A 15,307-nucleotide genomic window follows, 5' to 3' on the forward strand; every position below is an offset into this window, starting at 1 on the left:
GGAAGTATTCAAGACTTGTAAAACTTAAAGAACAAAATTTGAGAAACTTTTTACAACAAAATTATTTTTTAATTTAAAAAATTGATGACGATCGATGGACAGAAAGATTGGAACAGAAGCCGTGAGGAAAAGAAAGACGAAGGTCGGGAGCAAACGACCTCGACGCGATTCCGACGCGTGTTCGTGTTGCACCGGTGGAATGCGGTGTGCATCAGGAGTACACGATCGCGAGGTTACATAAATCGATTTGAATAGGCGGTACAAGGCCGCGATCGATTTGTTGCCACTATTTTGCAATACCTGCGAAACGTACGCGATGGACAGTGGATCAAGGCCGCGAAGAAGCGCATTCGGTCCGTTATGCGGCGAGAAATCGTCGCGAGATCTATCGGTTTATTGACGTCTCTCGATGGCAAATCGAACGTGAAATTGCAATGATTATATATACATTGCATAGATACGATCTGTTCGTATCGACGATAATAAATGAGACGATAATGGAATTTCAACAGAATTGTCAATCCAGCGTGGAAACGAACTTCTCATCGAGATCGAAGATAAATATTGTACGTAGCATCTCTGATGAGAGATCATAAAAGTTATAACAGTTTGACACTTGATAATTTTTCGTGTCAATCTTCAAGAAATACAATCTCTTTTTTTATGATCTTTCTCTTTGAAAGAAAAATATTTGCTTATTTCGAAAATAAAAAAAAAAAAAATAAATCTATCTTTATTGAAAGTTACCGTCACGAACCCGACTTTCAGTCGAGCAACTTTTACTTTTACGAGAAATCGATGAAGCATCGGTCTCAAATTCTCAATGCTTCGAAAGATGGCCTTAAACCTTGCCTCACCCACGCATCTATGCGGTACTATGCAGTGATACGCAGTAGTGTGCAGGTCGAATAATTTGACTCGCTACAGGTATTTGTGAAATACCTAGAATAATATGAGTCACGTAACTCGATCACGTAACTCTGTTCGAAAAATTTTACAATTGACGAAATATATTTTAACAATGATGAAACTCTGTAATGGAAATAGGACAAGAAACAAAATTGCAACCAAGTATTAATATGTTTGTTACAGTTATCAGAAATCGACTACGTTTCTTATACTTCAACGAATTGCTGAATAATTTACCGTCATTATTTGATGTTTCCAAGCGTAAAAAGCGAATTTGCAAAATATCGTTTCGACATCGAAGAAAAGACAAGATTTCGTTAATTTGATTTTATTTTAACGCGTTTAAATTATTGATACAGCAAGAAATCGAGTCCACGTGTCTCGTCTTCCAGTTGATCGAATAAATCTCGATAGAGTAATTTAAAAAAACGTAACAAGTTATGTTTCCACGTAGAGAGAAAAAAATATCTTCATCATCGTGTTTTTTAGAAAAATATGTGCCTTACTCGTAACGAAAGAAGATTATATAATCGTAATAATGGCGATATCCTACAATATCATTGCGTCACTTTCGCAAGATGTAAATCTAATTAATTAGATAAATGAAAAAGAAATTGGAAGCATCGCTTACCAGGGAGACGATCTCGCCAACGCCGGAGAAAATAAGCAGTATTTTTCTACCAAGTCTGTCGACGACCAATGGCGTGATTCCGGAAGTGATTACTTGAACTGTACCGACGATTATAGTTGCCAATGAGCTATCTAACGATGATTTTGCAGCTATGAAGATAGCTCCCATATTAAAGAGGACCACGTTGATACCACTGGCTTGTTGGAAGGCGACGAGAACACACGTAAACATCAAAGCTTTCAAGTTTGCCTTCACTTTCCATAAATCCGACAATTTTGCCTCGTTTTTGAACGCTTCGTCGATGGAAGCCTGTACAAATAAATATATTATTATTATTATTATTATTATATAACGATTGGATCAAAACGTAGTTTAAGAAAGAACATTGGAGGAAATATAATTCTATTACTAATAATTCATGAAAATAGAATTTTAATCGATATAAAAAATACGATAAAAGTGTTTCGATAACACCGGTGACCATTAATCGTACATGTTGACTCTTAGCGATCGATGGATATTGAAAACGATTTATAAAGAAATGGATCTTATGTTGGATGGAAAATGAAAAGAAAATTGAAAAAATAACGAGCGATCCGTCGAATTTTTAATTAGATTGGCCACGAAAAGCGGAAGATCGCGTGTGTATTTACGCGTGATACTCGAGACGCGGGAACACGTGACGAGTTAGTCACCCGACAACGCGATTCAATAGCGTGTAGAGGCACGTTGGAGGAACGCCGTTACCATTGGCGGATCAAGGAACGACCTTACCCCCGGCCTCGTTCAGCGAACGTGACCCGAACGCCGATACGATATTGCGCCTCTCGCCGACACTTTGCAAACCGATCGCTCTTATCCCGCTACTCCTCACTTTTCTCCCTAATTTTTCCTAAAATTCTCCTTTCCACGGATACCGCGAAGAATTCTGTTTTATATTTATTCGTTTTTATGAGAAATCATTCTAGTATATACACACTGTGCGGCACGATAGTTATTATTTCTCATCTATTTCTTATATCATATACTTTCCTTGCTAGACAGATAGTTATATTAATATCCGACATTGATTTCGTCATTGATTTCTCAATTCGACCGTTTAATAATCATTCTTAAAGTTAAATCGTTTTCCCGTTCGATAGCGCGACCCAATTCAATCTCGTCTCGACGTTAATAATAAGATCGAAACACGTGCTTTTGACGGATCAACTTCCCTCTTGATCTACATCTATTCTAGCTCCCCTCCCTCGTCTCTTCTTTAACACGTTTGAACGGAAATTATTTTGACCTCGAAAATGCACGGAAATAAAGGAGGATCGTGCGGAAATAGAATTGAACAAGTAGATATATTTTCGATTGTATTATTATTTTCTCTATCGTATATATATATATATATATATATATATACGTACCTGCATTTCATCTGCTTCCTTTTGCACGCTGGCGATAGTCTTGCTTCGCAATCTAGCCAAAGATTCGAGTGCCTCTTGTTTTTTGCCGATCTTGAGCAATTGATACGGTGATTCGGGCATCATGATGAAACAGCCGACGAACACGACAGGTACAATGGCGCAGAGTACGCAGAATACCAGATAAGACACGTACGGGCCGATAGAATACGAATACAAGAGACCGATGGTGACGAATAACTGCAGGAAAGATCCCAGAGCTCCTCTCACGGATATCTGTTCGATTACAAAGTTTGAATGTTAATTAATCGTGTTACGACCAAGGACTCGATCAGAATGAATCGAAGAAACGACGTTTACCTCGGCGATTTCACCGCAATACATGGGAACGACCGTGAAGGCGAACGCTAAGGCGAAACCGAGGACCACTCGGGCCACGCACAGTTGGATCACGACTTTGGCTGTTCCGATTAAAATCCAACCGATCAGGAAGGGCACTACGGCTGACAGCAGTGTCGTCTTTCTACCATATCTGTGAAATATTGTCAAATGGCGTGATTAAAGGTCGGATTGAACGAACGATTTGAAGTAAGTTATATAAGAAGAGGAATTTTTATTGGAAATTTTCAAAGAGTTGCGATCAACTCGAAAAGACGATAGTAAATAAGACGCGTGATTTTGAACAAAATAACAGTACCTTTCGGCCAAATATCCAGCCACGAAACTTCCTATTATCGCTCCTATGGAAACTAACGAGGAAATCCATGAATCTTCCTCGTTGGTGATCTGCTGACCCAGAGGATTGTACTCAATCGAGATGGTGTCATTGTTCTTTAAAAGAGGTATCACGGAACTGGTCCATCCTAACATAGCACCGGCTGACACGCAACAAAGGTTTGCTGAAATGACGAATACCAATATATTATACCATTAATTTTCCATATTCCATGATATTACGTGTTAGAAGCGTGATATCGGCGCCCGATTAGCCTCGTTTTACGCTGAATCGAAAATAGAAGAGGATATACGATAACGAACGACAATCCCCTTCAAGTACAAATTTTTCGCGTGCGAGATAGTCACGGTTAGTTTGAATTCGCGAACAGATCGCGAATTGGTCATGTTCCTCCGAGTTTCCCCGATCTTCGTTATTCGCATAACCGGTATCCAACAAGCGCTCTGAATAGATTTTTAGACGAAAGGAAGGAGGAGACGAGAAATGATAGAAAGAGCAAAAGAAGTTAAATCTATTTCCGTCCGTTTGTTCGCGCCGGTTCGAATCGATAAAATAGTCTTTCGTTATAGGAGGTTTTCGTCCACTGTGGAATAATTTGCCGATGATAACGCGATCGAAAAATGCGTGGACAATGGTTCGAACGACAGATAAAACGTAATCGAAGAATTTTTCCATCTCGATCGAGCTCAAATTGCTTATCGCCTTCTTCATTGATACATTATGTAATTAATATAGGCCGATAATAGTCGAACGAATGTGACTGTCGATCATTTATTGAATATCTTAATATGCCACAATTTAATACGAATATACAAATTTTCTCTCTGATCTAATGATATAGAATGTTTATTTTTTTTTTATTTCTAGTTATAATGAAAGAATAATATTTCATAGTAAAATTGAAGTGTTATATAATCCGATATAAATATTATTATAATATCTCAAAAATCTTCATCTCGATGAATCTTATTTCATTTCACGTTTTAAGGGTTATAATCTTCTCGTATTGAATTCGTACATTTGAGTCTTTTGCGTAATATATATATATATATATTTAACAATAACAAGCTTGGAAACAAGCTTGCCTCGCGATTTTTCGCGAGAGAAAGAAGATAATGATGAATTAAATTAAAAGGCGCAAAGATAACGAGACTTTAATTTCGGATCCACTTGTTTTATTCTCTCTTATCAATTCATCTTCACATTTTTTCGTATATTTTTTTCAATTTCTTTTATTACTTTTTTCTCCTTTCTTTTTCTTATACGCTCGATACGTGCAATGATCGAAGTTCGATCTTTCGAACGGAAGATCGAATCCCTCTCTCATTATGCAACGAGTGATTAAAGATGGATTAAAGATGATAAGGAAAAGGTGAATCGCGAATACAGCTGCAATTTACGCCTGATTTTCTATCCTCGTCGTGAAGATGATATCATCGAGGATAACATTGATCGGGAATGTTTGATTACGTTAAGTATGTTCAAAGGTGTTTAAAGAAACAGTAGACCTAACTATGTACAGCTCACAATCGGTTTAAACCATAGTGTCCATTACGTTTACAAATGCAATTAGGATGTTTGAACTTACCTATTATTGGAATTTCAAGTTTACTTCTTTCTTCTCTTTTTGCTTAACTGAGATTTAATATCGAATTCACTATAGGCAAAGTAAATACGAGTATAACAGGAAATACAAATCATAATTTTATTGCGTTAAACTTCTTTTTTTTTTATTTTAGAAAAATATTTTATAATAAAATAATTTATTATGATTTAATCTTCGAGCAATAATGCAAAATGCAATTTCCGTCTTTGTACCGTAATTGAATTTGTAAACGCATTTTTTGGACATCGTAAATCTATTTCTAAAAATTTCTATTCAAAATCGCGAGCGAAACAAATTTTTTTCCTAAAGTTTTCATTCGAAATATTAAATAATTATAAAGAGCGTCGTTACAACCAAATGACGACGCAGCAGTTTCGTTTTTCTTCCTCCTTTTTCACTGAAACAAGAATCAAGAACACATCCACGAGTGAATCTCTCGTTTTGCAATTTGATTCTCAATTTCAAAGACAAAGCGTTCAAGGATCTTGATGCATCCGATGTGGAGATGAGTATCTCGATTTCCCGAGGAAATTGAAATTATCGAGATCACTGAGATCGGCTGTGTAACCGACCAAAGAATATCTACGTATCTAGGTTCGTTCGATGAAATATTCAACGGATAGTCGTGAATAGAAGAAATTGGATGAAATTGAAATAATTGTGTTAACTATAGCGTTATTTTATCAGGAATTATATTCATATATACAAGTGATAAATCGTTTTATATAGCCTTATCGGATGAAGCAATGATTTCGCTACTGCGATTAAACAGGAGTGGGTGATTATGTTGCATAGAACATTATTGTGGAAGCAATAGTATATATCCAAGATAATAAAAATCTTATTGAAATTGGAGATAGTCTAGAGATAGTCACGCTATTGTAAATTGAATGGATATTCAATGTCAGAACGTCATAGAACGTCACATCATAGATTTCCTATAGTATAGAATTTATCTAACAGAATCTCGTTTATACGAACAAAATTTTTTTAATAATTAATTATCTGATTTAAATTATAATATTATTTTAACTATTGCTTCACTTTATATAATATAATTGGAAATATATTTTTATATTTGATTGTTTCCAAAATTTTTAATTATTATTAATTTTATAATCAAAAAATTCATTTTATTATCAGAGAAATAGTTGAAGGAAACTTGGCACTATATTCTTTTATTGTGATTTTCATATTTATAACAAAGGCATATGATAGCAAGTAGTATGTAACATGTTTCGTATATTAATTATTTAAACAGCAAAACTTATGTTTATGCTATTAATAAACATAGATAAGTTAATCTACAAAATGAGGGGACCAAGTTATCAGCAGTTGGAGTTTTAGAGAAAATGTTTGGTAAAATTCTCTCGTACGAATATGAATTTCTATAAATTTCTTCTCGTTCTCATATTTATTTAAACAAAGTTTCATTGTATTTAAAAAAAAAAAAAAAAGAAAAGCTTGCAATAAAAAATTAGAATATGTTACATGATAGCACGATTCACGATTACATTCGAATTTAAGGAAATAAAGGAATGAAGAAATGGAAATTAAGCTAGTCATCATATTCTAAAGGAAAACATTAAAACCAACACGGTAGATTTTCGTTTTCCAAGTTTCGTTCGAACATTGTTGAAGTTTCGAGGCGACGTTGTTCGAAGATGAAACTCTCGTGTCTCGTTTGCAAGTGAAAAAGGAAGGAATTCGGTATGATTAAAATCAAATTTTAAAGTCAAATGATAGGTTACATTGTATTCGAGAGCAATGCAATGACTTTACATAATCATCGCGAAATCGGTCTTATATCATTCGATCGCGTGTGCGAGAAATGAAAATCGATGCGATTCTTTTCGGCGAATCATTGATCACCGCGCAAAAAATATTTCATTGTTATCTACATGGTTAAAAAAAATTAATTATTATTTTTAATAATGAGAGAATAATGAGATTGAAAGTTTCAGATTTTTTCCTTATATCTTGCATTATTAATTTCGATAAATAAAAATAAAAAATTAAAAAAATAAATTTATTCCTATTGAAAATTGGCGATATTTTTTTTGTGAAAAGGCATAATTTGCATCAATTGATTCGTTTTTTGTGAAAAGGCATAATTTGCATCAATTGATTCATTTGAAAAGAATAATGTGGAACAAAAGAAAGGACCTGTTAGCTGGCAAAAATATTCTGTCTTTTTCGTCGGAAATGATTATCTTGTTTTAAAAAACATCGAATAGGTGAGTCAATTAAATTCTCCTTAGAGAAGGATGTCTATTAAAATGAGAAAAAGCTTCCTCATTTAAAGGTTTAATTATCGTAATTAGAAAAAGAATAAAAATGATATTTTGTTAGAAATAGATGGAAAGGAATTACCTAATTATTAATATATCTATTATATTTTATTCACTGAAGTAAATTTATTAAAGTAAAATTATTTTAATAGATTTGATTATTTTAAACGAATCGATTAAATCTCGTTATATTTTGACAGATATAATTTCGATTCGATTATTTTAAGATTAAAAATTTCTTCGATTATATTCATCTTTGATTCTATCAAAATAAAAAAGATCGTTCCAACCAATTTGGAATTATCTATTATTTGATTTGTGCAGATGTCTCGCTAATTAGTCGCCAATTATCCACATCATTTTCTATGATTATTAATGTTGCAGGCATACGAAGAGAGAAGTTAGAAGTATTATAACTTTATTAAGACATTTTATCGAATCGTTCGATTGTCGTTAAAGAATAAAGAAAGAAAAACTTGTGATTAAGAAAAAAGAAAAAAAAAAGAAAAAGAAAAATGCGAAAAAAACGGAAAAAATAATCCTTGGTATCGGTTTGTTTCCTCTTAATCGTTGCAACTCGCGCTATCGTGTTTCCTTTTAACCTCAATTTTTTTAGCTGATAAACTTGCCAGAAACGATGATTTCTGTACAAAATGATTGTGTACAAAATATGTGACAAGCGGTTAATATCATAAATCTTTTGTTCGTTTCTACGCAATAAATTTTCACTTTGACAAACAGATATCGATCCAGATATCCGTTCATAGATATGTTCGTGCTTCCGTACCTTTATACAATACTTCAGATTATAGTAAATCATTTAAAAATTTTTATCATTTTTCTTTCTTATTGATGTCCCTAATCGCAATGAATGAATCATTTGAATTGTGATACACGTAAATCTCAAGTGGGTGGATTTTACGATTTTTTATTATTGATTAGAAAAATGCAATAATATCCGCGATTCATAAAGACATTTTACCATAAAGACTTTTTACCATTCTTTACCATTTTTCGTTTTGACAAACAAAAAGGCCTTTATCGGTTGTTACCAATAGAGAAACAATAGTTACTTGTTCTATCGATTGTGCAGCTTTTAAGAGAGAATTACAAATTGCATCGTTGTATTACGATATATATTATGATAATCTTTATACAACGATTAGGCTTAGAGATCCTTGTCCCGGTTAAGTAAAAGATTTCGAATCGTATCAATGATTGTCGTTAAATACAAATAAAAATAATTAGAAAGCGAAAATGGAAAATGGACGCGACACGGTGAAAATTATCAACTAAGTTTAGAAAAAAAAGTTTGTGGTTTTTGGAATATTGGAAATTTCCTAAGTCGATAAGAATTTTCATGAACTTGAGAACGGTTGCATCACCAAGTCTTCACACGTGTTTCAATCCACTTAACGAAGTAACTGTTTTCTTTCGCAACTTAACTAAAAATATCGAAGGTATATACCTGACAAACGAATCGTCTTAGGTGTATTAATTGCAAACGGATAATTCGTATGGAATTTTTCAGCTTATTCACCGTGGAAAAATAAAATGAATTTATACCGATAGTGGAAACGATATCCGAATATTTTAGTCTCATCGCTATTCTGAAAAACTTCTTATCGTCGAATTGCCGATTCATGGATTTTTTTTTTTACCGTTTGTTTGATAGATTTTACATATCGAGATAAAACATGTTTATAAACTATCGATCGCTGTAAATTGCGCAAATAATACATCAATCACAATATCTTTGATCTGCTTTCATACGGTTCTCCATTCATTTTTCTACGACTTAAGTTTAATTTTCAATTCCTAATTTGAACTATTTCTAATTCTGTTCATTGTTTATTATAATTATTATAATTATTGTAATTATTATAATTATTATTATCATTAAGCGGTGACGATATTAAACGATCGTCGAAATTTATGTAAAACATTGCGATCGATAATACGACGAATAATCCCCATTGCGAGCAACTCGTCGATGGGTATGTTTGTCGACGAATCATCGGACCGGTGATGGACGATTGAGTCAATAAAACGAGTAAATCGAGTCAATCATTTGTACCCTGTCGCTTCCATTATATCACAGGAAACGAAACGATGCGAATCCCTTTGGCCCAAAACCCTGCCAATTTCTAACAACTACGTACTTAGCTTCTAAACACTATGACTCGTCATTTTTGTAATTTTTGCGATTCATGAATGTTAAATATTATTTAACGAACTAAGAAAACAAGAATCGGGTGATAATAATAATCACAGTTAGAGAGGATATTAAAAAAATGATAGTAGAAAAACAGGAAACTTGTAAGACTTATTAGCCATTTCCTGGAATGAAGAAGTAGTTACGAATATTTTTAATTAAAAAACTCGATAATGGACGGATAAAAAATGAGAAAGACTTATGGACAACGATCGAAGTCGGCCAATACCATTAGTCGCGATGAAATGGAACACTTTTATTCAGAAAAATACTATAAATTAACAAACGAAGAATACGTGGGATTTAAATTATAAAATGTAGAAATTTCCAAGTGACTTTATACTCGTGATACCAGAAATTATAATAAATATATAAATATTCAAAATGTATATACGTTTTTCGATTCGATATCATTTAAAAAAACGTCATTTGGTGGGTGGTTCCGTGCGGGCTCGGTTTCTTTATCAAATTGGATTAAAACGCAAAACATGAAATTATTGTAATAGGTTTATCGCACGATCGTGCTATTATCATTCTTCAAACTTATTATCATTTCCATTTTTTTCCCCTCTATTTATCTTTTCTCGCATTCTTGTTTGTTTCGTATTCTTATTTAATTCATTTTCATCTTTCAAAGTAAGATAAAACATAAATATTTTTGTGGAGGCTCGATCGGATGAAAGTATACGTAATACAGCTCGATAATGACCTCATTCGACATCGTAAACTTTTTGCCAATTATTATCTAATCTTCTGCGAATAACCTTTTCTTGATTTTCACCTTAATCGACATTTGTTCGACCAGATAATAATTTGCAAGTTTATGAAAAGAAATATATATATATATATATTCATAATTTTTCTATCCAACAATTTTTTTATTTTTGTACGATAAAAGATAGGCGATCGATAAGATTCAAGATCAATCATGATTTTTCTTGAAGATCGAAGACCAAGGGAAAACTACTACTTGCGGTTATTAGTTTTAATTTTTATCGTGTTATCAATTCAAGATAATAAAAGAATCATGACAAACAGAAGTATATAGTTTTATAGTTATCGTAAATTTTTTTTCCGGATCGGTATGAAGCAATCTAAAGAATATCTTAGCCAGATTACTATTTTCTCCGTTATCAATTTTTTTTTCCTTTTCATTTCATCTCGAAATCATCCCTATAATTTTTCGCAAAAATTTTGTACAAGTTCGAAGATCATCGACTTATCCGAATTATGCACGATATTTTCGTGTATTATCGAAGTACTTTAATCCCGATGATAAATTAATTACACGGCCGACGAGACAAGGAGAATTATTATGCAAACAACAATCGTTACGAAATTAATTCGATCACAATTTCGACATTAATCGTGAAACGAGAATCGTTTATCCATCGTGCTATCGTGAAAAAAAAAAATTTGATTTCCGTGATCGAGAAAATATTCGTGGCGCCATTTTGTCCACTTGTTTTCTCAATGTATCATAAACATTCGTGATCTTGGAACATTCGTACTCGAATGTTTAACAACAACGAAAAATATACATTTTTAATGCGACATTGTTCGATTCCTCGTGGCACAATAGACTGTTACTTAATCCGACGCTATGCGGTCGAGTAAAACTCGTCACGTTGAATGGGTAATTGGCATTGAATGGTTCTACAAGTGTGGCATGAAAAACATACGGCTCTAGCCGAAATGACAGTATATATACTCGCATACGATCAAAATGTTCGAAGGTAAATCAAAATAATCGATGCCGATCAAACATATTGAGATATTAAATGCTCGATTGATCCAAGATTTGAAAATAATCAAAGTTAAAAGCAATGGAACTTCATTTAATACTTAAGATTTGGCGATAAAGTCTAAAAATCTATGATCTTTTAGAGATCGTTTATCGTTGTGAACTTTGGAATTTTTCTATTTCCCTCGAACGATTCCATCGATTGAAAATTATTTGCTCTGTTTACAAATTTGAATATTCTATAAGAAAATTTTGAAAAATTTTTCGAACCGATCATTTAACGAAGAATCGAAGTTGATTTCGTGAAATGAATTTGCCAAACTTTCCAAATTGAAATTTGATCTTTCCGAATTGAAATTTCGATACTTCGTAGACGGTTAAACTTCGCAAACAGATGAATCTCTCACACATTAATTTGCGTGAAATTATTTTGGCCAATATCATCGATATTATTTCTGATTATTTAAAGATGTCATAAATTATTTATTTATCGAATTGGTAGAATAATTATATTAATTTTTAATCTCGTAAATAATTTCAAATAATTTTTACACCATTGTTTATAACGAATTTATTTTATCAGAATGGTATTCTATGTTTAGAAAATATTTTACTCGTTGAAGTTATAAACGTCAATGTAGATTAAGCAGTTAGACGTAAGACAAAATTATATATTAAATCGCTCACGTTTGTTATATCTACTCACGAAATAAATACACGTGTCAGTAAATGATTTACCAACCAAATTTCGATTGCGAGATAGCATCATCTAAGTTTGATATAATTATTAATACAAATATATTCTCGGCAAGCATCTCGAAAAATATAAAAAATATTTTTATTTTACAACTTTCTATTTAACAATACAACGAATACGGCATATTAAATTAATTTATTTTCACACTGAAAAAATCGACATTAAATTCTTTTCCGCCAATATAACGCTCAATACGATATCTAAATGAGAGTAAACTCTAATGAGAGTAAATTAAGAAACTATGTACTAATGAGTGGAATTGTATTTATTTCGATGAATGATTACGCAAGCAAACAAGTAACCAGACCGCTATCTATGGCACCTGTAATTACGTCATTGTCGAACCAATTGACAATGTCATCAATTTCAACGAATCGTCGCTGTGTACACTTTTGACATCGATCTTTTGAAGTCGATCGAGCGGTTAGACAAATCGTAAATATCTACTCCATTTTTTTTCATTTCGATTTTTTTCAGTTTCGCACTACCGAGTAATCTAGCGATAATCGGTATATTATCTCGAAATTCGTTATATAAAATTCTCAGGCAGGATAAGATAAAAGCAACGGACAAAAAAAGAAATTCCTCTGTCACAATGAAACTTTGTTGACGCAATCGGATGATCCGTTCGCTATCGAACGTCCGATTCCTCCTCATGGAAACTTCGAGGCAACCAGGTGAATTTGCGAGAACGTAACACGATGGAATGCGTACGATTCATCGCGTACCAATCGCGTAAAAATTATTTTTTACGATCACTTTGTCTTCGCGCTGATGACGAAACGAAATTTTTACGGCTTCGTCGAAACGAAGGACACACGTTTCGTTTGTCCGAGATGAGCGCAGAAAATTGGTTGAAAATTAAGTCGGTCGTATCGAACCACGAGAGAGACTTTTTGAAAAAAAAAAAAAAAATATATATATATATATATAAATGAAAAGAGCAAAAGCGTAATATTCGTAATTCGTCGATTCAACATCGCGAGTCCGTGAGTATGTGAATGAAATAATCGTTTTCTTTTTGCAAAAGAAAAATTTCGAAAAAGAACCGATAAAACATATGTTATATTTACGATGAAACAATATTGAACATGTAAAGTACTCGATAATAAATCCATGCGTTTTCTTTCTACATCGATATCAATCGATAAGGACTTTTGTATATACTCGTGTATAAAAGTTGAAAAAAATGGGATAATGTTAAAAGGGAATGATATATAGAGAATGACTTAGAGAAATACGTGGGGAAAATGATCGTTTGTCAAGAGTTAAATCGAATTTCAATAGCAAAGTTTTCTATTAGAATTTAAAGATAAAATTCGAAGATATATTATTTATTGTGAAATTATTGGATTTTTCCTTAGATATTCGCAATATTTGATCTTGTTACATAAGTAACAAAGTAAATTTTACGAAAAGAGGCGAATATTTTATCAATTTTATATCGATTGAACGATCGACAAAGGAGAATACGTTTGAAACGAGGGTATAAAAAGAATCGTGTGGAAGATATTAACGTACGAGCAATGATGCAAAGAGAGATTCGTGTCTTTGAACATGGCGAATATTAAACGATTTGCATCCGGTGTACGTTTGAATTGAATCTCGGCCGATGAACATCGAAATCGGAACAAATTACATCCTTATTAGCCACGTTGTAGAGATAATTCGATCATTTGATATACGGAACCGCAAAATAAATTGCATGACTCTAAACTTTCTATCTCTTTTTACCTTTTTCCTGGTAATTTAAATGAAAGGCTTGTTGAAATTACGTAAATTCTAACTTTGATTGAAAATAGTGGATTTCATTTAAAATTACTTTTTGCTAACATTTTCACCAAGTATACAGTAGTTCCATCAAACAGATAAAAAGGAGTTTTAAGTGATTCCTTTCTCATTTCCGATTCTTTAAGAACATGTTTTTCTTCTATATGTAAACTTTAATAGTCAATTTTACGTACATTCGACTTTAGGAAAAACCATTAAACATTTATGTCAAACATTTAAAGAAATAAAAAATTTTTAACATATATATTTTATAGACTTATATATTTATGAATGTCGAAAATTATTGTAAATTTTAAAATTCACGAAAACAGTTTTGACTTTACACTTTTTAAAATTTATTCGAAACACTGTTATTCCATGATAGAATATATCAACACAATTTCAGCTTGGAAGACAGAACTTTTCCAATGAAATTGATTCAAAGCGTTAGAAAATTTCTGATAACTTCTCTTCCTTGATATCCGAATCGAATTTCGTGAACAAAAGTGATGTAAAACGCTTCATTCGAATCGTTTCCTTTATTATTGTTCATCGGTAACTTCATCAAGAAATCTTAATTTTATCGAGAAAATTAATTTAACCGTTTTTCGAGAATGCAGCAAAAGCTTCACCCTTGTTCTTTAATCGCTTTAAATGCTCAAAAACTTCATCCTATCGCACTCAAATTAAACCAAATCGCATCTTATACATATTCGTCCCTTTGAAAAAATGAATTGATTCAAATTAGAAATGATTCATATCATGTGCTCGCATATTTCGCGAATCGATTTACGAATCGATATCGCAGTCCTCGATTTTCTCTACTTTTCCTTTTCATTTTCATTTCATCTCTTTCATTTAGCGTCACGCGATTCGATTTTGTCACCGATCGAGTCACGTTAAAGATAAACCACGTTATTTTTGGCGCGCCAATTTTCTTTCTTAACCCTCGTGCATCGCTATTCAAAGTCTTTCATTCGCTATTTTCGTTTTTCTCGCGCAGAATCATCGTCGAATAGTTTCCTCGCGGATGCGATTCAGGATACAGATACATTTGAGAGTGAAAATTTTTAGAGAGTCGATCTCAAGAATTATTTTAATGGAAACTCGTTGAGAGAGAAAGTTACTTTTACTATCCATTTGCGGAAAATACTTTCGAGATTGTCGCGAATTTTTCTCTCAAATCTAGAAATGTATTAACGATATTACATTTATTAGTATAATTGAAATAATTAGATA

At 32.6% G+C, this 15,307-nt stretch overlaps 1 protein-coding gene across 3 annotated transcripts in view; it reads right to left on the reverse strand.

Moving 5' to 3' along the window:
- LOC108004260 (facilitated trehalose transporter Tret1-like) overlaps positions 1-15,307 on the reverse strand; it is a 34,931-nt gene that overhangs the window by 4,700 nt on the left and 14,924 nt on the right. For all 3 annotated transcript variants that reach the window (XM_062087445.1, XM_017067027.3, XM_028669950.2), the window contains 4 exons: positions 3,647-3,848; positions 3,310-3,481; positions 2,953-3,225; positions 1,541-1,849 (listed from right to left, as the gene is read on the reverse strand). In XM_062087445.1, the coding sequence (XP_061943429.1) occupies positions 1,541-1,849; positions 2,953-3,225; positions 3,310-3,481; positions 3,647-3,848 (956 nt within the window). The remainder of the gene's footprint in view (positions 1-1,540; positions 1,850-2,952; positions 3,226-3,309; positions 3,482-3,646; positions 3,849-15,307) is intronic.

Source organism: Apis cerana, linkage group LG1 (assembly GCF_029169275.1).
Source record: "Apis cerana isolate GH-2021 linkage group LG1, AcerK_1.0, whole genome shotgun sequence".
NCBI classification, from domain to species: domain Eukaryota; kingdom Metazoa; phylum Arthropoda; class Insecta; order Hymenoptera; family Apidae; genus Apis; species Apis cerana.